Genomic DNA, 27,725 nt, shown 5'->3' on the forward strand with positions numbered 1-27,725 from the left:
AAGGATCTCATGATCCCCTCTTCATAAAACATTTAGGGAAAGATGAGGGAAGAGTGTGAAGATAGTTTTTGATGTTAAAAGTAAGGAATTAAAATAATGATGAGAAAAGAAAAGAAAAGAAAAGAATATATTAGTTAAAAGAACTTCTGCGACAGGAGAGTAGAGAGCAAAAAATTAAAAGAATCTAAAGAACCTCTGCCATAGAAGAGCAGAGAATAGAAAAGAAAAGAAAGGAAGGATGAAAAGAAAAGGAGAGAAGCAGAGATGATTGTTTACCTGCTGAAAACGAGCAGAGATATGGTGGTGAATCCACCGAGATTTGCTTTCCAAAGATACATCGGCCAATCTAGGGGATGGTCGCACCTGTAAGACAGAGGTTGCTTAGAGAGGTTATCGCTACATATATTGGCTAGAGAGAGCTAAGACAGAGGTTGCTTACAGATGTTATATTTGCATACATCGGCTCAAGAGAGTTGCACCTGTAAGATAGAGGTTGCTTACAGAGGTTATGACACTGGAAACCAAACTCAGACAAAGATTGCTGAGTTACGTCGGGAGCGGGTCGAAACCGACAGATGAGCTCATTACCTGCACTAGGGATAGACATGCATCATACTTGTTTGCGCATATTTGTTTGTGAGTGTAATTTTCTGTGATTGTGGGTGTGCTAAATGACTGTTTGAATTCTGTGTTCTTTAATTGTTGAATTAGATGGTACCTTGTTGACTGTTATTGCTGACCAAGTATATATAAAATGAACTAAACTTCTAACCCCAACCCTACTAAGAACTTCCCAGTTCTTACCCCCTATTTCCTCCCCTTTCACCTACAGGTATGAAGGCTTGAAAGAGCAAAACCGTCGGTTAGGAATTTCTTCTCGGTTAGAGGAAAATAACTTTGTTGCAAGTATAATTCCAAACTGACACGTAATGCTCAATCAAAGTTTAATTTTTGGTTGTCACAAGTCCAACCCAATAAAATAATCGAGAGTATTAGTCCCAGGCCGTCTTCTCTCAAAGGAATTGCAGTGAGGTATGCATATTATTGGTTATGGTATCCAAAGGTGGGTTGGTAAAAGTGCAAGAAATTAAATGACAAGAAATGTAAAGCAAACAACTAAAGAAAGCAAATAATAAAAAGAGACATTCATGGCAAGGATTGAGAATATAGACTTTCTATCATAGTCATACAATGATTAACAAGAATTTATCCTATTTAGTCATCTCCAATAATGGAAGAAAGTACAATGTTATCTTCACATGAGAGAAAGTCAAATAGGACTAGTTAATCTCAATCCAAAAGTTCTAATCAACTTACTAATTGAATTAGCAAAAGATTAGCGTCAATGAAAATAATATTAACTAACAACTCTAGATCACCAACATAAGTTGGGTCTTAATGACTCAAGAGTACCCAATTTCTCTTTCCAAGCCAAGAATGCTCAAAATCTACTCTAACATCCAACCAAGTATTTTGTCAAACACTTGGAAGGTATAAAAGAAAAGCATAGTAAATTGCAAGAAATATAAATTCTACCACTACCCAACGCAAGAAAAGTAAGATTAACAACTCAATTAAACAATAAAGGAATATAAAACATCAATTGCATTAAAAGAAAATCCAAATCCAACAATGGTGCATGAACATGAAAATGACATAAAAGGAAAATTAACAAGAGAACTAAGAAGAACAAGATATAAGAACAAGAAATTGAAAGAAAAACAAGATGGAAACATAAAATTAAACCTAGATCTAAGATGAAATCAACCTAAGAACCCTAATTCTAGAGAGAAGAGGGGGCTTCTCTCTCTCTAGAAAACTAAGCTACATGATCCTAAGCTAATCTAATTGCTTTCTCTTTGTCCAATCTTTAATTCTGCATGAATAGCCTCAGAAATGAGTTGGATTTGGTCTTGGGCAGCTCAGAAATTGCCCCCAGCGAATTCACTTTAATGAGGTCACGTGCTGATTGTGACGCATACGCATGGGCCACGCGTACACGTCGTCTGGCTTTTTCTTCTCACGCGTATGCATCATGTCAGGCGTACGCGTCGCTCTAAGCACTCCAAATCCTTATTTCTTCATGAATTCTCCACTTTGCATGCTTTTCTCCTCACTTCTTCCATCCAATCTTTGCCTTTTGAATCTGAAATCACTCAACAAACATATCAAGGCATCAAATGGAATTAAAGTGAATTAAATTTAGCTATTTTAAGGCCTAAAAAGCATGTTTTCACACTTAAGCACAAATTTAGGGAGAATTACAAAATCATGTTATTTCATTGAATAAATTTGAGATAAGTTGATAAAATTTCCTAAATTCAACACAAGATAAACCACAAAATTGGGGTTTATCAAGGCTCATTGAGAAGCGGCGAGAGCACAGAGGAATATGTTTACAAGTTGAGTTATTAGTATTTGTTTTCCCCTCGCCTGGTTAGTTAGAGTTTTATTCAGAAGGGTAGGTTCTATAATTGCTTTTGTATGTAATATTACAATGTATTATTAATATTAAGTTTGTGAATATGTGTTGTTTGTTCTTGTTGAAAAAGTTATAAGTTTTAGTAAAACCATCGATAGATTTACGCACAAAGGCTCGATATTAAATAGATAATAAAAGGAATTAGGTTAGTAACGCCTTACTTTTGGTATGATCATGAGGTGCTAAAAGTTAGGGTGTTACATTATGGTATCAGAGCAGTTCGTTCCCGTTAGAGCCTTGGGAATGGACTAACTATGCTTCACTGCATACTCTGAGTGTTTGTCATGCAGAAGGACTTGTCCTAACGACAAGAGTTTGAGTTTCAAATGCATGATTGTCTATTGATTAATGCGGTTAGTCGACCATTGCATCTCTCATGGTACTAGGTCTGGCCAACTTAATACTGATGATTTGTACATACGAAAACACTAATGGATTGTCATAGACGAAATAGAATTAATAGGTAATGCAAATTATGGGTTTTGGGAATGTTTGAAGTTGTATCTCGGGGTTGCTCGGTCACGTATCTTGTTCTTCCATGGTTTATCTTGAAGTTTTGTTTGGGGTTTCTTTCTTGGAAAGTGAATTAATTATTCCCCAATCTTGTTCCTTGTTCATATGCTATTTTCATTTGATTTTAACTACATACGTTTACTTGAATTTCCTGAGATATCTACTTTTCTTAAGATGTGGTTTGGTTCTTTTTCTTCATGTCTTGCATCTTATGTATATCTCATTCCGATTGAATTTGGTTCTTTTGAAGTTCTTGTTTCGAACCTTACATTCTAAATTATTCCCTGCTTGATAGTGTTCTTAAACATTCTCTTGAATTCCTATGAACCCCGTCCATAAATTTTGTTCTTCTCTTCCTAAGTTTGATATCCTTTTAAGTAACTCAAGCTTGTTTTAGAATAACGTGTGATTCTTTGGATATCTGCCTTGTGCTGTTTAAACTCATTTTCTTGGCCCATGTATTCTCTGATGTAACTTTGGACTTATTCATGCATCAAAGAAAAATATAGAAATTTTTGTGAACGTTGTCCTTGTTTCTTGTCCTTTCTTTGAGGTCTTGTATCCTTTTAAGTGACTTGAGACTTGTTTTGGTGACACGTGCGATCATTAGATATAGCAAGCGATACGTTAGTTCTTTATGATACGTTGTGCGAACGCGGAAGGTGGAATTTGTAAGTGTGCGACGTCACAGGATATTGAGGAGCTTGATTCTTGCGAAGGAGTTTTGTTGATGTTAGACTTGTGCCTGTTAGTGGGTTGTGGAGTGTTTGATGAGGTTGAGAATTCGTGGAGAATTTGTTTAATATAGTATGGTTGGGAATGGTGAAGTTGCCTCATGTTGAAGTTTAGGCAGCTGAAGCTCTAAAGTTGGTATGAGTTCAGTGTGCAAACGATATACCCGCCATTCTAATACCAGCCTGCCTTGTAACCTTTATACATCGAGCCTATCTTGTATTTTTCGCTTTGCGCCAAATTTTTTTTCCTATATTTTTAAGCCATAAGAATATCCTGGATTTGAAAACTATATATGCAAAAAACTTTTTGCTTTTTCTCTAAATATGTTCAAAGGAAACGTTAGTTTAAGTTTCTTTCATCTTGTATCAATTTTCGATGACGAAAATTTTTATAAGTAGAATAGGATGTAAGGTCCCAAATTTTTTAAAATTAAATAATTAGTTATTTTTAAATTATTATGTTTGTTAAAATTTTGTTTTTAATAAAATTATTTTACTAAAAATAATTAAATAAAAAATTATGATTAGTGAAATTTAATTTAATTATGACTTATTTTATTAGTTCGAATTATTTATTAAAAACTATTCTAATAGACACAAATTTAAATTGATTATAATAATAATAATAATAATAATAATAATAATAATAAATTATTATTATTATTATTATTATTATTATTATTATTATTATTATTATTATTAATAAAGTTTAAAAGAAAAAAAAGAAAGAAAGAATGGCCGAAGCCATTAAGACAAAGAAAAGAAAGAAATTGCCAACGTGGCTTACTATATAATATACAAATGCGACACCTATCCCCCTTTATTCATGTAATCAGGTATCATTATGCTTCATTTCCTCTTCTTACCACCACGGAACCCATAAGAAAGAAAGAAAGACCGGGATGAGGGAGAAACCGTGACTCCTTTTGATTTTTCAATTTTGATTTTTTGTGATTCGTAACTCTTATAAAAAATTTAATTCAATAAAAATATTTGTATCTTTTTTTTTACACATTGACATAATTTTTATTTGGTAGAAGTCAACGATGATATAACTTCTATTTTTTTTGAGTTCAATTAACTGGAGTTCTAGGAGGCACAGACGATTTCTGACATTTTTTTCTTCGACAGCTCAGTCAGAAAGCTTTTCCGCAGCCTCGAGTATTTTAATTTCGTACTGAGATAGGGTTTCAGTAAATTCTCACCGATTAAATTTGTTGGATAAGTGAATGGTTGTTGTGATTAATTATTGATGGAGTTTGATTGACTTCATATTAAATTTTATTGATATATTGTTATATGTGATTAAATGAAGCTGATTTGGGGTTGTCATTGTGTTAGTTTTTGGATAAAATGGGTGAGGTTTAATAGCCTAGGAATTAAATTAAAAATTGTGAAAAATTGGTAACCGTAAAATTCAAAAACGGATTAAGATTTAAATGTATATTTTAAGAAGAAAATAAAGAGGATTTTGGTTCTTGGTGAAGAGAAGAATCAGCCAAGAAGATTTATTTTTGAGGAAATATACTTGTATTTTTATGAAAAGATTGAGTTTAATATTATAATTATATAACTTTTTCGGGTATTTTGGATAATAAATAAAGTTCAGAGATAAAACGGGTATTTTATAAAAGCTCAGGGTTATTTAGATAAATATGCAACAACTGAAGGTTTAAATATAATTTTATAAAATATTAAAGTCAAAAATAAAATATTAAAGAATTCGTGCCTTAGAAAGTAATTAATAAAAGTTTGAAAATAAGGTTTTATAAAATAAGTTTTAAGAGTATTATAAATATTATTTTAAATATTTGTTTAAAATTACTCATTTACATTAGAGTAAATTATTATTACAAATTATTATTTTTCAAGATATTATTTTATAAGAATATTATTGTATGTATTATGAAAAATAAAATAGAGAGTGATAAACAGACAAATTTTTCTAAAAGTTTTAGAAAAAGACAAATTTAAGTTAAAGATCTCATGATCTCCTCTTCATAAAACATTTAGAGAAAGATAAGGAAAGAGTGTGAAGATAGTTTTTGATGTTAAAAGTAAGAAATTAAAAGAATGATGAAAAAAGAAAAGAAAAAAAAGAATATATTAGTTAAAATTACCTCTGCCATAGGAGAGTAGAGAGAAAAAAATTAAAAGAATCTAAAGAACCTCTTCCACAGGAGAGCAGAGAATAGAAAAGAAAAGAAGGAAAGAATGAAAAGAAAAGGAGAGAAGCAGAGATGATTGTTTTACCTGCTGAAAACGAGCAGAGATATGGTAGTGAGTCCACTGAGATTTGCTTTCCAAAGATACATCGGCCAATCTAGAGGATGGTCGCACCTGTAAGACAGAGGTTGCTTACAGAGGTTATCGCTACATACATTGGCTAGAGAGAGCCTCACCTGTAAGACAGAGATTGCTTACAGAGGTTATAACACTGGAAACTAAACTCAGACAAAGATTGCTGAGTTACATCAGGAGCGTGTCGAAACCGACATATGAGCTCACTACCTGCACTAGGGATAGACATGCATCATACTTGTTTGTGCATATTTGTTTGTGGGTGTAATTTTCTGTAATTGTGGGTGTGCTAAATGACTGTTTGAATTCTGTGTTCTTTAATTGTTGAATTAGATGGTACCTTATTGACTGTTATTGCTGACCAAGTATATATAAAATGAACTAAACTTCTAACCCCCTATTTCCACCCCTTTTAACTACAGGTGTGAAGACTCATTGCGAAGCGGCGAGAGCACAGATGAATATGTTTACGAGTTGAGTTGTTAGTATTTGTTTCCCTCTCACCTCGTTAGTTAGAGTTTTATTTAAAGCCTGGCTGGAACACCGCGACGGGAGTACATGCAAAAAGTACTCTGATGCTCAAGTTAAAATAGAGCTTAAGAGAAGTAATAATAAGAAAATGGGATAAGTACTTTTTTCGTCCCTAAGGTTTAGGGTCAAAATCAAAATCGTCCCCGACCTTTTATTCTTATTAAAATCATCCTTAACATTCAAAAACGCTTTAAAATCATCCTTTTTGCTCTAAAAAGACAAATTTATCCTTGTAAAAAATAAATTATATAATAAAAATAAAAAAATAAAAAAATTAAAATCAAAATCCAACCATCATCATCAAGTTTTCAATTTCCACCATCATTGTCCCTCACCTCCACTTCATCTTCATTTCTTCGTCTTCATCATCATCTACCACCATTCAACCTTACTCACCAGTGAATATCTGAACCTCACTCACTCACCACTATATGTCCCCAGTCACCCACACCTCTACCTTCATCCCACTGTCATTCTCTTACCACAACGATGCAATCCACAGGCTCTTTCTCATAATCCACCAACATTATCAACAACAACAATAGAAGGGAAGACAGAAAAGAAAACAACAACAATAATTAACTTATTCAACAACAATTTTTTTGATACAAAACCAACGACTTTAACAAGCTCAACCAAAACCGTTTTTGATTTTTCAACCCTGACAACGAGATCTGACCCACGCTCTTAAAGATTCTTCCTGAAATTCAAAACCAATTGGATCAAGAAATTGGTGCGAAAAGGACCGGTCTTATCGAACCCTGAAGAAGATTTGCCGTCATCCAAAGAGTCGAAGCAGTAAACAGGTACGATTGCGAATGCGTAGCTCGTTGCAGGACCACACGACGGTGGCGCGCAGGAGTGCGGTGGCGCCTAAGAGGTCAGAAGTGCGGTGGGGGAGAAGAGAAAAAGGGTATTGGAGTGGATTGCGGGAGATCGTTAACTTGAACGAAAGCTTGTTGTTAATGGAGTTTGAGGAGAGAGAAAATGAGGTTGGTGTAGAGAGAGAAAGGTGGGTGAGGGCAGAAGTTTGGGTTGGAACTTTGAGCTTATTAGATTGTTGGGAAGAGAACAAAGTTTGAATATTTGATTGGAAGAAGAAATGAGGAAGAAGAAATGAGTTGGGAGGAAGATGGAGAGACAGGGATAATGAAGCCACCGTAGTTGGTGGAGTTTAATTTTTTATTTTATAATTTATTTTTTATAAGGGTAAATTTGTCTTTTTAGAACAAAAAGAATGATTTTAAAGCGTTTTTAAACGTTAAGGATGATTTAAAAAAAAAAAGGTCGGAGACGATTTTGATTTTGACCCTAAACCTTAGGGACGAAAAAAGTACTTATCCCTAAGAAAATCAAAGTGAGTTTCATGACCTGATTCTTTCCAACTTATTTGCTTGCTTAGACACGTAGTTGTTCGGTTGGAGCTTATAGTAATAAATGGGGAGCTCATATGCTAACGTGGCGCTTATACGTTGAGCCTGGGAATTTATTTGCTTAAGTGTCGTCACTAGAAATTTTTAGAATTATATTTATAAAAGATAAATTATTATTTGCTTAGGTTGTTTTACTTAGGTTGTTATTTTTTAAATTTTAAATTATTTTGTTTAGGTTGTTGTTTTTTAAATCTTTATCTTTATAGTAATACAAATGGGGAGCTCATATGCTAATGTGGCACTCATACGTTGAGTCTGTGAGTTTATTTGCTTAGGTGTCGTCACTAGAAATTTTTAGAATTATATTTATGAAAGATAAATTATTATTTGCTTAACTTGTTATTTTTAAATTTTAAATTATTTATTTGGGTTATTTTACTTAGGTTGTTATTTTTTAAATTTTAAATTATTTTGTTTAGGTTGTTTTTTTTAAATTTTAAATTGTTTTACTTATGTTGTTATTTTTTTAATTTTAGCACTATTTTTTTAAATTTGTTGTTCTTTTTTAGCACTATTTTTTAAAATTTTGTTGATTCTTTTTAAAAATTGCAGCTACGTACGTTAATATTGCAGTTACGTTAATTTAGAATTTTAAAAATTGTTAATATATTTATTTACTTTATCTACAAATTTAATTCAAATTTAAATTAAAGTCAATCAAATTTAAAAAAATTTAGCTATGAGTCAACTATAAAAGTATAAGTTATGAGACATGTATAGCACCACAATTCAAAGTACATCAATCCCTTTCTTTACATATATCCAAAATTGGCTCGCTCTTGTGTTTTAATTCGTGAATTTGCTAAGAAAAAAAATATCTTACCAAATAAGATATTTTGGTGTTGGACTCAATGAAGGTAACTTCAATACTACACATCATGAGTATGTGGTTAATTTAAATCAACGTACTGATGTGCACATACTTCCAGAATCGTCAAGTATCCCACGATATAGATTTAATTGTGAGTTTTGACACTCTCAATGTTCTTGGGTACGATTACACCTATTTAGTTGGTAAGTTTATTATTTTAGAAAAAGTATAATTTATTTATAAATTTATTTATTTTATTGATAATTTCGGCTGTATTTTTTTTAACAAATTCATTGATAACAGACTTTTTTTTTATTTTAATTCATTCTAGATGTTATTGGATATTTTGATGGAATCGGGAGTGAGATTTTAAGGTCAAAGAAGATGTTAAACAACTGGAGGAAGAGCATCTCCTTATCTACAACAATAAGATATAAAAAATTATGAAAACAACAAAGAGATCAAGCTTATGAATAATACCTTGAAATTCTAAGAAGATGTGATAAAATGGAGGTTGAAACACGAGACTCGAATTTTGAAATACCTATTGGTTTTATGGCAGGTAGATCTACCACGGAGGACATATTCTTGTTAAGGAGAATGATGGAAGTGACCCAGAATAATAAAAAAATCTACAAATTATGTTTATTAACTTAGAAAAGACAAATGACAGAATACTAAGAGAGGTCCTATCGAAGGTTTTGGAGAAGAAGGAGTAAGAATTACACATATTTGTGAAATTAAGAACATGAACGAGGAGGTTACAACTAGAGTTTGAACCCAAGATAACATAGAAATTTCCTATTGGTGTAGAATTACATTAATAGTCATCTCCAAGCTCATACCTTTTTACACTGGTTTTGAAGGTACGTACTAAGCACAACCAAGTAGGGCTGGCAATGGATAAGATAGGGTACCCTAACCCTACCCGCAGGTTGAAAATTTTATTAAAACTCTACCCTATCCTACCCGTGGGTTGAGAATCTCTCAACCCTAACCCTACCCGCACCCTAAAATTCTAAACCCTACCCTACCCTACCCTACCTGCAGAAATATATATCAAATTTTTTCAAAGTAAATATAAAATTCAATCATTTCGAATTTTATACATATTAATAACATAAAAAATAAAAAACTAATGCTCTAAATTACTAAATTAACTAACTAATTTTAGTGGTTATTCATTTATTATAAGTCATTACATAAGGGAGGTTATGAGTTCAACTTTCACTTCTTTCACTATATACCTAATTTTTATAAAATATGTGTTATATATGAAGTGCAGGTAGGATAGGATAGAATACACCCTAAACCCGTACCCTACCCTACCCGCAGGCATATCCAGACCGTACCCTACTCTACCCGCAGCGGGTCGGATAGCCTACCCTACTCGAACGGGTTGGACCGAGTTGGATACCCATAGGTAAGGTATGAATTATCAGCCCTACAACCAAGAACCCATACCATGTTAAATACTTTTTGCAACTCATTGAGCGCAATCAAGAACCCATACCATGTTAAATGCTTTTTGCAAATGACATCATCCTTATTGGATAATCGCAAGAAGTTTTAAATGACAACCTAGATTTGTGGAGATAGGCCCCGAAAGTATATAATTTGCTCACAACTCACGCTAGGTCAGAGTATATGGAGTATAAATTCAGCATAAGGAGAAACACTAGCAAAGTGAAAATTGGGGACATCATACCACAAGTAAAGTGGTTTAAGTGTCTTGAATGCATTATTCAAAACAATAGAGAAATAGAAGAGGGCATAAGTCATTTGATTCATGCGGGTTGGTCAAAAATGGAGTGCTTTGGGTTTTATACTTTTATATGCCACAAAAAATATCTTCAAAACTTAAGGGTAAATTCTTCGTACTATCATTAGACCAGCTATGTTGTCTAGAACCAAGTGTTGGCGGCAGAAGGAGAAGAACCAAGTGTGGGGCGGCAGAAGGAGAACATGAACATAAGTTTAGTGGGCCGAAATGAGAATGATTACATGAATAAACAGCCATACACGTATGGCAGAATAAAGAACAAGGATATGAGAAAGAAAACAAATACTTGGAAAACATAACAAGCTTATAAATCAAACAATTATATTTGCTAAAACCTAAGGAAAAAAAATAAAAACCAAGACATTATTACTACTTGGGTCTGAATCCTCTATACAAGAAGCTCGTCTTCAAGATAATTATATTCAAAAGTGAATTCAGTTTTGATTCTTTGACACCTGAAAAACAAAATCAACATAATTCAAGGGTAACCACAAAGGCAGCTAAAAAATGCAATCATTGCAAATGTCATAGAAACCTAATAAAAGCTGCTACAAATTCTATACTCATTTTATTTTACCATCCAATGATCATGTTTTAAATTTCAAAACAGTGTACGTATATATGCCCAAAGTGATTGCAAATAGTATTTAGTATAATAATTAAGTCTACATACCACCCATGTTGAAGGTCATCATTTGCAATATGGAAATCGAAGTACACATATGTTCCTTGCTCATATTCATCTGTAGCAACTTTGGGCTCTTCATGACGCTGAAACCATGTGTTATACTTTTTGTGGTATCTCCAGGACTGTTTCTTTAGTTCCTTTGCAGCCAAATACTGCTGGTAAGTGTTCTGCATAAAATAACAGATATAAGCCCCACATAATTGACTCATAGAATAACATTAATCACTCGGAATGTTAAAAGTACCTGTTGATAATAAAATGCATAGAACAATGTATCAGTGCCAAATGGTTCAAGACCTACTCTCTCCCAAAAAGCAGGATTATTAACAATAGGAGCCTGTGTCTGAGGATAACTAGAAGGTGTTATCGTTGGGTGCCTCTGCAGAACCACAAGAAAATGGGAAAACCAGAACTCATTATATGGCCATATGATAGATTATGCAGTGAACAGGAAGATGAATATGATTGGCAATGCAGACAGGAGTATAAGCTCTAGGACGTTCTGAGTCTCTGGGTAGAGGAAGTTTGTAGTGTGCTGCCTCAAGCATTTGCAAATTGTATAACTGATCACGCACTCCACTTGGATTAATACTTGAACTTGATCCCGTGAAACTATCACCAATGGCTCCAAGATCCATGCCATTTCTTCTCCCAATGACACCAAGGTTACCAGTAGGTTGATTGGGTTGTAAAGGTTGGCCAGGAGACAAATCAATATCTCTGGATGTTTGACCAGTTTCTGCAAGGGAGACGGATACCCCTGCCTGTAGCATAAACAAAAATAGCTGGCTTAGGTCATCCTTAAGTTCACTACACATATACACAAACACACACACAAACAAAATATCCTTTCACATCATGTGCACAGAAATCAATCCAAATGAGTCTTTTTCTATCTGCAAGTCAGAAGAGTACAAGTAAGCATATAGCTCTCGCCCAGCTTAACTAGGCCATACAACTGGTTTTCAAATCAGAGGCTATCCAGAAAACACTCCATATCCTTCAAATATATATAAATTTAAAATTCACTACCTCCTTAGGTAAACATTAATCATGATTGTAAGTTAATGAGTTTTAGTTTATCCCATTCCTTGTGCATTATTCTCCTGAAGCTAGTTCCAAGGGGAAACAGTAAGGGTATATTCAGCTCTATAGCAGCTCAACTCTCCCAAGCCGAAGCCAAAATTCAGCTTAACATTTTCAGCTCCCCTCCCTTACAATATCCTCTCTAATCAAATTGCACCAAATCTCTACTCTCATCTGTCTCCACAACCAGACATTCCATTATGCACATTAACACTTTCATGATTACCTTAGCAACTACTGGACTCATTTTGTCTTACAAGCACAGAAAAGTACAAAACTTAATGTGCTTTCATATGTAATGTAAAAGGATGATATATCTTAAGAATATAAAAGATTAAGAAGTTAGCCAGCATACTGGAGAATCTGCAGCAAATGTTGATTTCAAATCATCTTCACTTATGAGACTCTTGCCAACCCCAGTACTACCAGTAGATTCAACAGCTGAATCATCAGGAAAATTCTGATGTTGTGGATCTTCAATTTTAGAATTGCCAACATCTGCATAATAAAAAATCTAGGAATTAGGATATGTTCCTCAACTTTCATCATAAACCAATCTTGGTATTTTGTTCTGGATATGTAGGAACTAGAACACGTCATGGTATTGGCTGCATTTCAAGAACAGTGTCTTTTTTCAGAGATCAACTACTTGAATCAAATGACTTCCAGGCTTATTGTAAACCATGTCATTTAAATATAAGTTATTAAGGGTTTTGTCCACAATTTTTCTTAGTATTGAAACAAGAGAACAGAAAAGGAGGAAAGTAGTCAGACTAGAAAAGAGAATAAAACTTATACATCAAAGCATAATATAGTATAGTATTATGTACAAGTAACACAAACACCTGCATCTTTGGAAACACCTGACATCAATGACTGTTGACTAGATGGGGAATGGACCGAATTGGGTGGCTGTTGTAGTGTAGTAGTTGAAATACCACTAAAACCTGGTGACTGGACTCCAAGGCCAATAGCAGATTGAGAAGAAACAGAGGAACCTTGGGAGTTAAACTGCAAATATTGTAGCATGTCATGCAAAATATATTTTTATCATATATAAAGTCAGGTCATAGAAGGAACTGTGGATTATCATTTAACCAAAATGTAAAACTATAAATATATACGATTGTATATGGAATGGAGCTAAAACAGGATATACATCTACAGAATTCTTTAAAGGATTTTTAAATAAATGAACTTAGGCATGAGACGAACTATCTAGTTGTACATTTAAACAAAGTAAAGCTACCAATCTTCCTACTTTTATGCAAATTTTTCCCATCATTTCTCAAACAGAAGGGAGGGGGAAAAACAAAATAAAATAAAAATCAAAACCAACCCCGCATCCAACAATGTAGGGCTACAAGAATCCCGTGTTAATGCAAGGTATGGAGAAGGGTCATACCCAAAGGGTGTAATGTAAACAGCCTAATTTAATTGTATCAGTGATTGGTTCCACGGTTTGAACCCATGACCTTGAGGTCACACGAAGACAACTCAACCGTAGATTCCGTAGATGTAGGTAGTTATTTTTAAAATTAGAATTGTAAAGATGACATTGTTGGAATAGAAAAACTAGACACGACATCTTTGGAACAAGCAAGAAAAGTCCAAAACAGGAGAAATACCTGTTGCAAAAGTGGATTTTGCTGCTGGGCAGAAAACTGCTTAGGATTTCCTCCAAGAGAAGGCATAGTAAGCAGGGTGCTGTGCCCCTGCTGCTGCACTTGCTGATACTTCTGCAAAAACTTTTCCCTTTGATCTGGAGCTATTTCAGTTCTTTGACGAATCTGCACATGAATATCAAAATGAACCAGCACTGTAAGAGGTAAATATTCAACATATACAATAGCATGCTACATAGAACAACCCTTCCATTCAACCAGTCAACAGCAGCAAGAAAAAGAATGTACCTATACTGAGTAAAAGTTTCTAGGCCTAGCAGTGTACCTAGCATGTGATAATCTTAAAATATTCATTCAGATGTACAGATTCAGATTTTAACTTTGAATCTGACACAAAACTACATGTCTATTGGTACTCAGCAATCAATATTATAACACATTCTAATTGCACATACTTCTGGCATAAATGAATCTCTCCTACTTTGAAGCCACACAAAAGCTTGCCAAAAGAAAAACATATGACCACCATATAGCATACTAAAATTTAAGACAATTTACCGCATCACTTTGGTTCTGGAATGGACTTCCAGGTCTCCATTGCATGCCAGGAACCACAGATGGGGAAAAAACTCTACTAGATACAGCTGCAGCCTCATTAATGACATTAGAGTCAGCTGAGGCAGCTTCATTAGCCTTCCCAACCTGAGGCAAGATCAATCTGCTATTACTTAATGGGGATACAAGAGGCTGCACCATCCCACTACTTCCACCAAGTCTATCATCAGCTGCCAACATGTTCCTCTTAGTTATTTCAGAGGCTGAAGGGACTGAACCAAGGGTTCCATTGTTAGAAACCATGTTCCCAGCACCAAGAGGGATGCTAGCTGCTGCTTGATTTGAAATGTTGTTTCGGCCAATGCTCCTTAGTGCTGCATCAGAAAGCGATGGGGATGGTCTCTGGTCAGGGAAACTATTAATCTCTTCTTCCTTCAAAGAGGAAGATTGATTCGCAGAAGGTGAATTCGCAGCATTAGCATTCTCCATGGGACTCCGAACTGAATTCGAACCAGAAAGGACCGATCCAGCAGCTGGTGCACTGGACAAATTATGCGTAGAAACATTCACAGAAAGAGGAGTAGCATGGTTGCCAGCTGGTGTGGAAGTAGCAGAAATAATTCCACTAACTTTCGCAGGTGGAGTTCTTGCACCAATATCAGAATTGCTATCCTGGGATGCTGTGTCATCAGCTTGCTCCTGGAAGAAGAGGAAACACCCTGATGATTAGAAGTCAAAGTTTCCTGGAAATAGAATCAACAATATTGTTCATCAATTTAAAATGGCAGATGCACGCTTGTTTCTACATCCACTAGGTGAGATACCAATAATTATCTGAAAATCTTAACTACTATTACTCTTAATTAGACAGATGCTTTAAGATCACATCATCAAAATTGCTTATAGGCCACATAAAAAGAACGGGATAGCCCTTTTTTTATGGCATGAAAAAAATAACATCCTAACATTTAATCCCTCAAAAGTTTTCTGAAACCATTCTTATGTTTTCATATCAACAACATTGACTCCTGCATCCTTCCATATAAATATAAACATGAAATACATACAGATGTTTGTGAGGCAGATGCTGATGCTGATTGTGATGCTGAAACAGCCAAAGTATTCTTCAAGCTGAGACTAGGAGTAGCCTACCAGAAAACAAAACAAATCAGGAGTTCCAAAAGGAATTGTTCTTACAAGTTAAAGGGAATGTTATAGGAACCTAGGGTCAAAATAACCAATAAAAACAGGGTAACTCAGTGCATTAGACTCCCACAATTAAGAGGTTCATGGAGGGTATCTTGTAAAGAGTTAACCACTTCCGAAATTAAAATCCGCATCACCCATCAATTAAATGTTAGACTTCTATAATACATTACCAACATAAACTGCATAGCCCAGCAAGGAATCCAGCAAAATTTGCCAACGTGAAAAATTAATCAATGACCCAATGTGGTAAATTGAATCTACATATGCTTCAATATGTATTACTGAATGATCCCTTGTATACTTGCAACAAAACAATCGTGAGCAAACAAATACCTTAGATAGGCCAGGGGGGATTGTAACAAGATCTTCAAGAGTCTCCACCTTATCTAAAGGCAATGAGCTGTATAGTTCATCAACATCGCTGAATTCATCAAAGTCCTCCTGCAGAAAAATGAAAAATAGAACAAACAGAAAAGTTGCAATAAGTCGTTCACTATTGCAAATTGTCAAGCATTATGGTATGATATGTTCAGGTGGTTAAGTTTGAAGGGAAACAGAAGGTTAGGTTTTCATTGATACAGCAACAAACACAACAAACAACTACTGAGCCTTGTGTACTGGATGAGGCCAGCTAAATAGCCTCAATATTTCTCCAGTGCCATACTCCTATCAGGAACCATGTCAACAGTCTAAGAAAATTGAGACAAACAGCTGCAGCAGCAGTAGCAACAACGACAACAAGAAAGCCTTATCTTTCTAGGTGGAGTCGGTTACGTGGATCAAACAACGTCATTGTGCCCTTTCATAAAATGATAGTGAAGAAAGTTGTAAAAATGTTTATAAAAATGAATACATAAAGATCGGAAGGTTAAATGACAGCATCTCATTTTGAGTCGTCTTCAAAAAACAGAGCAATGTTAATTCAATCCCCTCCAAGCACCTCTATCAAAGCATAATGCATTAAGCACTCACTCCAAAAAAGGACTAAATTAACAACCAAATCAGTGCCCAACTTTTTTAGGTATGATGAATTAGACAAACCTGATTACGCTCTACATAATCATCCAAGAAATCCTTGACATCATTAACCTGCTCCGGACTTAACTCATCATTGTCTAATAGCCTCAAGATAAATTCACATTTCTTTATATGAGCCTTGTGCCGAGTAATTGATGTCTCTAGATGTGTCTTAGAAAGAAGAAAAACATGACATGATGTAAGTGACCGTTCAAAAGGTCAACCATCATTTTAACAGAACAATGTATGAATGTTTCATACCAATCTAGGTGGCCTGTTCTTTCCTTTCTTGACAGAAAGCCCTTCAAGCTCAGCTTCAAAGTTGTCAATCTGAGATTCTAACTCCCCAACCTACTCGAATATTTTAAAAGAAATGATGATGAGAGCCAGGCACATCATTCAAATTAATATTTTATGAAATTTAAACAACATATCATCAAAGAGAAATGCAACATAAATTTCCAATAAACAGTCAACCTACACAAGAAATTTTATCATGTTGCAATAAGAATAGATATTGGATAATAGATACAAAGCAAACAAGGCTGAGAATTAGCTATCCAACAGTAAGAACACGATGGCAGAAAAGCTATAAACACAAACAAGTTTTAGCCATACTTTGGACGCAAGCACAATAAGCAAACTGGAAAATTATTCAAAGGAATTGACTTCATACCACATTGTTCAACCAATCCCTTGTCTCTGATTTAGCCTTCTCTTTTGGATCCTGTGAGAAAATTGCAAAACATAACGCTCAGCACAAAGAAGGCATAACAAGTAATACAAAACTAGAAAAATAGCAAAGGAGCCTTTTTTTTGGCATAGTCACACTTACAGTCTTAGGCTGTTGACCTAAGCCTTCCTTAGAGAATGCTTTGGTCTTTGTCTCCTTTTCACATATCTTAAACCTTTCCATTTCACGTTCAATTAACTTGCGGGCATCCACTAGAGCTTGCTCATAAGATGCACTAACCTATATCAAAATGTGCCAAAAAAGGGAAACCATATTATATTATCACAATGAACCGAGGCAGCACAACCACCAAAACACAAGAGCCCCCCATCCCCGCAAGAAAAGGGTATGCAACAAAGCAGGGCAATATACACATTATTATCATTTACTCAATGGGTTCAAAATGACACAATCATACTCATACCGACATACATCCACTGCATGTGAGTTCCTTGAAATCACATCACATCACATTCATCTAAAATTTCCAAGGTTAACTCATTTCACCAACCATCATAATTCAGCTATTCAACATATGTATAAAACCCTGATTGATTAAAAACCCAAAACACTGAAGGAATTAACATTCCAAATAAAACAGCATAAATTCGGCATATCGGTGCGAAATTAGTACAACAAGCACCATTTTTTTTTTTTTTGTATATTCCATTTAGTATAAAGGGAATTTGAACATGCAGTATATCAAGCACCTTCTTGTCCTTGATTTCGCTGGACTGAATCCAAGTCTTAATTTGGTCCCTGTACCTCTGAAGCTTCTTAATCTCCTTCTTGAGGTCTGCTTCAAACTTCTCCTTCTGGTTGGCATTATCTGTGTCGTAAACCTAACACAACCCAACCAACGCCGCCATTTCTCGCGTGAATTTTCGATCAGCAAAATTTAAAAAGAAAATTAAGATTTTAAATTTGACCCAAAAAAGAAGAGGTAGGACCTTGTTCCAGATACTATCAAAGACTTCAACACCTTCCTGGACTTTCTTGAGAACGCGATCGATCTCTCCCTGAAGCTTCCGACTCGCACCCATTGATTGCGACTCTCAATTCCAAAATTCGCTCTATTTCCCAAAATTTCCCCCAATTGAAGCTTTCTAGAGTTTGTTTCTGCGCTCACTTGCTAGTTCAGACTCAAAGTTCAGTGATGAGTGGTGACGCGGAGATTCTACCACGTTTGGTTATTTCTTTCTCTTCCAAGTTTCAACTTCCAAGTTTGGTTATCTTCTTTCGGGATGCACGTAGAGTCGAATTATCTTCTTTCTTCCAGATAGTCGGGTCGGGTATAATTAAATTGGAATCGGGCCCTAAATTATCGGGTGTAATTATTAGGATTTTTTATTTTAACTAGTGTGAATCCCGCGCGTTAGGCGGATTGTGTAGTAATTTATTTTATTGTATTTATATATTTTTTATTTATAAAAAATTAATACATATTTATGAGGATTTAGTATATAAATAGATTGATTAATTAAAATTTTTTTATAATATTGATATTTAATCTTGTTAAAAAAATAAACATATAAAATTTGATTCTATAGCATTTCTAAAACTAAGTGTACATTTACAGATATTTTTTAAAGTTCACCCATAATTAAAAACATATTAAATCGACACTCTAATTTCAAAACAGATACAATATATATATATAGACCTAGTTCTATATTATCACTATTACTTTTAAATAATGGTATAGTAAATATATGTAGTCAACCATAGCACACAAAAAATAACCATTTTTTTATTTGATTAAAAGTCCTACTTCTTGCTTATCAATCAAACAAAACCAACAAAAGTAAACTCACAAAGATAAAAGTATTTTTATTTTAAACTTTGATATATATTTAAACCAAAGGCACCCTTAACCCTTGATTTAAGATCATTGGCAATTGAACATGAACCTCATGTCTCAATATCTAACCCATTCTTATTTCATTCTTTCAATTCTTTTATTATTTGCTCTAAATGTCACATTTTTCTAAACAACAAATAGAACCATATGTTAAAAAAATATGAAAATATTTTTTTATTATCACATGCCTTAATTTCAAATTGAATGTGAGTACTTATGCCTTGAATATTATTATTAAACACATTAAGCATTGATAATAGTTAAAAAGACAAATTTCAACAATAAATGAAACTTTCCAAGTCCTTGCCCCTTGCAGCAGCCGCAATCAATCTTGCATCAATCTGCGAGCGCAGCCCGTTTCTCCTGTCATCTAGCATAAAATGCATGGAGTACAAACACAAATAAAAATGCAGCCATTTTAACTTAGAAAGCCAAAGGAATCAAATAGTGATACACTCTACTTGCACCAATCCCTCTCATTAACAGTTTGATCAAGCTATTGTACCATAAACTTGTCAATTTGAGCCTGCTTTGTTGGGTCGTATAAACTTAAACAAATAAAAAAAAAAAACACAATTGATGTAGTAGAATAGCATTTAAAATAGCATGTTATAACCAAATTTATTGATTGCTAAAATATCTTGCCAAGCATCACAAGTACTATTATTTTATTCACATTTTTTCCATAGTAAGCAAGGAAAATTAAAAAAAAAAACTTACCACCTGCCCCGTATTTTGTTTTTCAAGAGTAATAAAATAAAATAATTTAGAAATTGATATATATATTAAATAAATAAAATTAGGAATCCAAAAAAATTTAAAGATATACAGCACAAATTTCTTAAGAGTAAAAATAACACTAAAAACAACAAATGAAAAGAGACAAATACTTATGATGATTGTCTCCTCCCAGATTCCATGTTCTGAACATGATGGATTCTTTCACTTTAGCATACTCTACACACATGATGCAAATAAGAAGGTATTTTTTATGTCCTAAAATTTGATGTTTTATTCCTTCTTTTACTTTTGTCCTATGTTTGATCTTCCTGAAGATATAATCTACTCAGTTTTATTTTACTAAAATTTCTACAAAATCAGATTTTCAAGTCTTAGTCTTGATACGGAAATAAAAGATAAACAAGAAGATAAGGATTCAAACTGAATAAAAAGATAAATTGTAATTGAAATAAAAATAAAAATGATAAATTGAAATTGAATACAAAGAGAATCATTCTACTTTCTACCCAATTTCTTGACGCAACAAGAAAGGGACTCCTCAACCTAACTTGCCAACGCCATAGTTTGAAAATTGAATCGAAGGGACTCCTCAACCTTCTACCCAATTCCCCGATGCAACAAGAGAGGGACTCCTCAACCTCAATTGTCCACACCATGGTTTCATCACGAAACCAAAAAGGGATTTTGAAACCTTTAAAAATTCTATACTACGACTACAATAGCTAAGGAGGTATTTATAACCTCTTATTAGGTTAAAACAAAGAAAACCCTAAAGCCCATAAACATAAGGCCCAATCTAGTAATTAAATAAACAAAATCAAAATACATTAAATAAAATATTCTAAAAATGTAAACTAAAATATCTTCTAAATAACTCTTGAACTCTTCATATTACGAACATTTGAAGCACGTATCATTCTCCTCCTCTTCAAAAAAGATTCGTCCTCGAATCTTGTAGGTGGAAAAAAAATAATATATGAAAATGACAATAATTATAAGAAAGATAATTTCTTTTTTTTTTTGGTTTTTTTTCTTCTTTTTTTTTTGTTTTTTTTTTCACTTTATTCTTCTTTTTTTTTTTAAATAATGAAACGCAAACGAAAACAAGAACACAAGAACAAAAAGAAAGACGCGACAAACACTGAATTCTTTTTTTATGATAAAAGAAGAACCTTTTTTTATGATAAAAGAAGAACAAATATAGATTAATAAGAATTAATCTAATACCTGAGCTCTGATACCAAATGATAAAGAAATAATAAAATAAACAAGACAAGAATTGAAATTGAATAGAAAATATACATTGAAATTGAAAATAGAAATAAAATTGATAGATTGAAATTGAATACGAAGAGAATCACTCTACTTTCTACCCAATTTCTTGACGCAACAAGAAAGGGACTCCTCAACCTAACTTGCCAACGCCATAATTTGGAAATTGAATCGAAGGGACTCCTCAACCTTCTACTCAATTCCCCGATGTAACAAGAGAGGGACTCCTCAACCTCAATTGTCCACACCATGGTTTCATCACGAAACCAAAAAGGGGTTTTGAAACCTCTAAAAATTCTATACTACGACTACAATAGCTAAGGAGGTATTTATAATCTCTTATTAGGTTAAAACAAAGAAAACCCTAAAGCCCATAAACATAAGGCCCATAAACGTGCTTCAAATGTTCGTGATATGAAGAGTTCAAGAGTTATTTAGAAGATATTTTAGTTTACATTTTTAGAATATTTTATTTAATGTATTTTGATTTTGTTTATTTAATTACTAGATTGGGCCTTAGGTTTATGGGCTTTAGGGTTTTCTTTGTTTTAACCTAATAAGAGGTTATAAATACCTCCTTAGCTATTGTAGTCGTAGTATAGAATTTTTAGAGGTTTCAAAACCCCTTTTTGGTTTCGTGATGAAACCATGGTGTGGACAATTGAGGTTGAGGAGTCCCTCTCTTGTTGCATCGGGGAATTGGGTAGAAGGTTGAGGAGTCCCTTCGATTCAATTTCCAAACTATGGCGTTGGCAAGTTAGGTTGAGGAGTCCCTTTCTTGTTGCGTCAAGAAATTGGGTAGAAAGTAGAGTGATTCTCTTTGTATTCAATTTCAATTTATCATTTTTATTTTTATTTCAATTACAATTTATCTTTTTATTCAGTTTGAATCTTTATCTTTTTGTTTATCTTTTATTTCCGTATCAGTCCTCTTCATTGTTGGGCTTGAAGCCGAACATAAAACAAAGTTCACTATCATTTTTTCTTTCATCTGAGCAACTCCGATTGGAATTCAACCGACCAATTAGAGTCATCCTAATAAATATTCAAGTCTCAAAGGAGTAAAGTTGTGCTAATAGCAAGTAAATCATTAACCATATATGATCCATAAGTTAAAAACTATGTTAATACATTTTTCTTCACCAAAAAGTAATCTATACAGGAAGAAATACTAATCTTAAATAAGAACACCAAATACTGAGTATTGGCTATGATATATTAAACTGTATTTCAAGGGGAATTGTTTTCCAACATAATAGTGGAAAAAAATAATAAATAAATAACAAAACACCACTTGAATGCAACACCATTCCAAAGATCTAAATTGTTACCTGATGTCATTGCTATAGTGTTAGGGTCCCTTATACCTGATGTCATTGCAACACCAAACACCACTTGAAGTCAACTTTATTGAGTACTTATGACTATAAATCACAAAATACAAAGGAAAGAATGTCAAAACCAATAAATTATGCAATTAATGGTAGGTTGGTAAAAAATATAACATTCATTAGCTTTGAGAAATTGAGATTGGTCGAAACATTCAACGATCTTTGCATGGAGATGAGACAAAAGTTGGCATTTTTTCTTTTTATATATATGTATGAACACCAAAAGTCATGAATATGTAAATACCCCAAAGTCACTATATTCTTTTTGTTCTTAAAATTTTCGAAAAAGCGAAAAGATACCGATATAGCAAGTTAACAACCAAACACGTCATTTTTTTTAGTTTTGCTGTAACTCTCACATATCTTACTCAACAAAGGCAAGTAATCTCATATGTCTGATATGACTTCTTATTAGCAGAAAATAGGAGCCACACACCAAACCTGCAATAATTTCAATAATCATGGACTCTTAATTGAGATAAACACATGTCAAGCACACTATGGTAGGAGGTGTATGTTATATTAACATACTATGATAATTCATCAAGATTTATCCATATATATATATAATCGATGCAAGCTGAAATGAGATCATGTTATAGGCTCATAGGTATAAACAAAATATATAATTGATTGATTAGTAAACTCATTATATATGTGAAGTTAACACATTTTTAAGATTCTCTACAATCAAACTAAATTGCACTTTTTTTTTTTTTTTGCAGAGAATTGATTATGAACCTTTGAGTCAAAATCTCGACCTAAATCAACAATAAGCATACACTTATCCTCACACGAAACAGGTTAAACTAAACTTTGTACAACCTCACATGAAGTTGCCGCACAGATAATCGTGAGTTTCCTTAATTAGTGGAAAAAACAATGCTAGATATTAGCTATACACCATTGTTGGTCTTATATATGTGTGGTAAAATTTATCCTTGAGTTGTAGTGATACATTTTTATTTGAAATATTTATTATGCTTGCTTCTATTTCTCCATCTGATTGGATGGTCAAATCAAGATAAATCTTACTTTTACTTATATTAAAAACATAATCATTGATCCAGTAGTAGTACTCATCATTTCCATGTTAATTAAACGATTTAAATTATTATCTCTAAGTAAAATTTTACTTACACCTTATTTGTTTATGAACTAAATAAATTCAATAGGTATCATAATTTATAATGAAAACAACATATAAATAAGATATTTTTCTAATTTGAGAATTGAAAGAAAATCAAGATTCAAGAAGGTGGAAATGATTAAGTGCTTATCGTGCAAGGGCAAAATAAAATAAAAAATAAAAGGTTCATTATGGATTTGTTCTACTATGAGTTTGATAAATAAAAAAAATATAAATAAAAATTATAAGATCAAACACTAATGTAAATTCACATAAGTTTTGTCCTTACATCTTAACATTTAATATAGTAGGTAAGAGTTGTGTAGAGCATGATAAACCCCTGAACCTTGACTTTTTTGCCAAACATCAAACCAAATAAATTTATATATAAGACAATAGAATGAATCATGCAAGTAAGAAAACAAAAGGAAAAATTAGCACTTAAAAGGCTTACCAAATAAAAGACAGTCAAATTTACCTTTGAGAACTCTTGGAGCTGATGTCCATTTTCCATTTTGATGCATTGCAGTATTCATTACCTTCTTTACAGAGCTGAACATGAAAGCATGATTTCTTTTAACCTGATCAAGAATCAAAGTATGGGAATTCTCCAAGAGAATTACACCATTTTAGAAATCTGCATTACAAATCTCCATTAAGAAATGAAGAAAAAGTCTATGGTATGCCCAACCATTCATTGCTGATAGTTATAATTAGCTTGTAATATATTCAGAAGCTACATCATCCAAAGATTCAACTTTGTAAATTTATTGAAAGGAAATAAAATTTTCTTCTCTATAGCTGTTCTGCCCATATATCATCCAAAGTTACACGTTTCTCATTCTTATAACATCCCCAAGAGAAGTAGCAAATTGTTAAGTTAGGAAGTTTTTTTATGGTGACATCAAAAGTGATTAAAAGCAAAAAACTTCTAAGACTAACCAAATGCTATATCTCAAAGCAAAAATCAATATTTAATGTGGAACAACTGCACATGTGACTTAATTCTTGAATTGAAGAAAGTACCTTTTTCAATATCAAAAGTTTACCAATAGCATGCTTTAAGATAAGAGATCAATTTGATTCACAATAAATCATTTAAAATATTGTTCCTAATGTTTGCAATATGTGTTCTATAGTTTCTTTTACAGTTTACACTTCTATAGATGTGCCCATATACCATCCAAAATAACCAAGAATAAGCCAATAAGGCATAAGATTTGATAACTCACCATGCTAAGCTTCTACAGATTTGCTGTTCTCATATGATAAGGTGTGAATTAATAAAATCACTAACCATCTAAATTTTAAAAAAAAATAAGAACTACATAATATATACAGGTTCCAATAAACTTAATAATAATGTTTACTTACTTTGCCTGTTTGCCATCAGCATCAATTTATGAAACATCTATTGAAGAATGCATCCACAATGGCCAGAGAAAGAAGAACAAAATTAGTTAGACAATATTACAATACATATAAACTTAGTTAAATATTAATGTTTGCCATCCAACAAAGGAACCCCTTCAAAGTCCACTTAAATTAGAATGACTTACCTTAAGAAGAAGAGGATTACACGCACACTCATTTTATATGAGACAATGTACAAATCGTTACTGTATGCACTGATATGGTTCACAAATTTCAGAAGCATTCCAATAGTTTGGCCACTATTCATTTAAATGAAACCCTTTTATGCACACCTGTTGAAAATCTATAACAACAATAAGTACCCTGTTTAGGTATCTTAAAAAATACAAACATGGCTGTCGAAATATTTTTTAACAAAATATACTATTGAAGAATTTAGGAAATAAATATGGCTCATTGCCTCATAGGAGGATATGAAAAGAGATCATAATCAGATAAACCAAACCTTGAAGAGAACATGAAAGAAGCATGTCTTCGGATTGGCACAGTGTTCAGTTGCAAGCTGCACATGCAGCAGAATTTAATGATTAATTACTCAAAATTTCAGTTCCATTTAGTAGAAGAAAACAAAACCCTCCATGAATTCATTCTGTCAGATAAATAAAAGAGTACTACAAAGTCTAATTCATGGTATCCAAATCTAGATGCAACAACATTGAGTCACCAAACCAAAGCAAATTAAAACCATTCAGCATTTACATCTACTCTGCTCGATTCCAATTTTCCTTATTAGCCCTCCTTAGCTTCTATCATTAGAAAGAGCGCATCAATTAAAAAAAATTAAAAGACACTATACAAAGCTAATGATAGTAAAAGCCAGATCTGTGAATAAGGGTGAATCACATCGGGTTAAGAAAATATAAAATAAATTTCTACTTCAAAAAAAATTACCTCCGCAACACCGTCGATGGTAGGATCTCAGAGCTCTCGTTCTCTTCACCGTGTCATCAACTTGCTTCTAGCTACTCCTTCTTCACTGTTGGGAGGAACACCACTCGCCGCTGCCGCTGTTCTTTCTCCTCGCGGCTGCATCAACAACCATCATCACTTCTGGATTGTTATTCTTCATCTCTGCTGCTCGACGGTGATGAGCCCAATCGCTGATTGCTTCCCCGGTGACGGCCATAAGCCATGACAACCATCTTTGCTAAGTAACTGCGAAGTGATCGAGCCTCGGTTTTCGGAAACAGATGAAAAGTCTCTAACGGCGGTTCCTCTGTTTGCATTGCGATCAAAGTTTTTGCGTTTATTCTGGTGACGGTGCTGAGCTTTCGTACCGGCAGACAAAGAGAACGATGGAGAGAGATCTGAATTTTTGAATTTTGAAATGCAGTAATTTATGAAAAAAGTTGCCGCTAAATATCCAAATTTTGTCATTCTAGATATATATTTGCTTTGATACTCTTAATCTTTAGTGAGTTATGTATCATTCAAACAGATTAGACACTTGTCCAGTAAAGAATCATCTACTGTTCTCCTTTTATATATAAAGAAGATTAAATAAATATAGTAATTACAAAAATAAATAAACGGTGAGGTAATTACGAAAATACATTTTTAGATACATCTCGGATGGTGAGGGATAACTCAAGAATGGTCATATCTCAAATGTTATGATTCTATGTTGTGATAGGGTGACGCTGAGTCACATCATGGGTGCACTCAAGATATGTAAAAGCGTTGATATCGGATACTGAACATCTGAGATAGGAGCATTTTGTGAAAGGGGTCTCAGCACCCGAGATAAGAGCAATTGTCGTGGATGGGAGCTTAGCATCCGAGATAAGCTCGTATGTGTATATAAGTCACAGCATCCGAGAATTACGTGCATTACAACCATTTTTTTCACTTTTATGACCTTCTAGACGCGTGAATTCAAGTTCCTTTAGAAAAAATGGCTCCCCCAACAATATGTTCGCGAAGGAGACATCAACAGACTGAATGCTATTTGGCACGTAGCTGGAGCTTTAGACTTTAAGGTTAGTAGTTTAACTTTTTTTATTGTCAGTGAATAATAAGTTTAGATGTTTAGTCTTTAGTAACTTAGTTAATGGAATAGGTATAGTGAGTTGATAAAGTTAGAAGATCAACATTGGTTTCTTTGGTATACCTAGGATCATTATATACTTTGTATAATTGATTCTAATTACTTAGGTTAAATAAATAAAATAGGTACCTAATGCAGATTTCAAAACCACAAACAATGGTTGAATGATTTGTTTAGTCAAACAAACAGAAAATGAAGTTTTTGGGTTCAAGAACATTAAACAATAACTCAAAAATTTAGAAGACAAACAGTGAAATTGGGTGAAAAGCACGTGAGAAAAACAGTTAAGGTTTCAGAGATGTTTATTTTTCCGGATTTATATTTCTTACCAACTACTTTAATCATACAA

At 33.4% G+C, this 27,725-nt stretch overlaps 1 protein-coding gene and 1 long non-coding RNA gene across 8 annotated transcripts; both read right to left on the minus strand.

The window, feature by feature from the left end:
* Positions 1-10,665: 10,665 nt before the first annotated feature.
* On the minus strand, positions 10,666-18,744 carry LOC107604938 (uncharacterized). 2 transcript variants are annotated; one of them, XM_016306656.3, is made up of 16 exons: positions 18,452-18,744; positions 18,212-18,343; positions 17,604-17,741; positions 17,445-17,495; positions 17,030-17,119; positions 16,793-16,939; positions 16,085-16,192; positions 15,610-15,690; positions 14,546-15,241; positions 13,991-14,152; positions 13,208-13,373; positions 12,718-12,860; positions 11,756-12,040; positions 11,521-11,655; positions 11,262-11,443; positions 10,666-11,043 (listed from the first exon to the last, which is right to left on the minus strand). In XM_016306656.3, the coding sequence occupies exons 1-16, from the start codon at positions 18,542-18,544 to the stop codon at positions 10,977-10,979; spliced, it is 2,676 nt and encodes an 891-aa protein (XP_016162142.1). In that variant the 5' UTR covers positions 18,545-18,744; the 3' UTR covers positions 10,666-10,976. The 2 variants fall into 2 exon arrangements, with proteins under 2 accessions (XP_016162142.1, XP_020960468.1); XM_021104809.2 differs by having other exon boundaries at positions 13,226-13,373; positions 18,452-18,742.
* An 844-nt stretch (positions 18,745-19,588) lies between these two features.
* LOC107604937 (uncharacterized) lies at positions 19,589-26,766 on the minus strand. 6 transcript variants are annotated; one of them, XR_015885716.1, is made up of 5 exons: positions 26,221-26,766; positions 25,775-25,831; positions 25,455-25,612; positions 22,707-25,306; positions 19,589-19,732 (listed from the first exon to the last, which is right to left on the minus strand). It is a non-coding gene; the product is annotated as an uncharacterized LOC107604937 (long non-coding RNA). The 6 variants fall into 6 exon arrangements; XR_015885715.1 differs by lacking the exon at positions 19,589-19,732 and adding an exon at positions 20,648-21,054; XR_015885718.1 differs by lacking the exon at positions 19,589-19,732 and having other exon boundaries at positions 22,553-24,532; positions 25,270-25,306.
* Between the last annotated feature and the right edge of the window lie 959 nt (positions 26,767-27,725).

Source organism: Arachis ipaensis, chromosome B6, assembly GCF_059453495.1.
Source record: "Arachis ipaensis isolate K30076 ecotype BB chromosome B6, ASM5945349v1, whole genome shotgun sequence".
Taxonomy (NCBI): Eukaryota; Viridiplantae; Streptophyta; class Magnoliopsida; order Fabales; family Fabaceae; genus Arachis; species Arachis ipaensis.

What these genes read in the sequence shown, in the direction of transcription:
- LOC107604938 (XM_016306656.3), bottom strand. Translation starts at nt 18,544, where the DNA reads ATGGGTGCGAGTCGGAAGCTTCAGGGAGAGATCGATCGCGTTCTCAAG. An exon ending in AAAATCCACTTTTGCAACAG is followed by an intron (nt 13,374 to 13,990) that starts GTATTTCTCCTG and finishes CAATATTTGCAG; the next exon opens with TTTAACTCCCAAGGTTCCTC. An exon ending in AGGTGTTTCCAAAGATGCAG is followed by an intron (nt 12,861 to 13,207) that starts GTGTTTGTGTTA and finishes TTTATTATGCAG; the next exon opens with ATGTTGGCAATTCTAAAATT.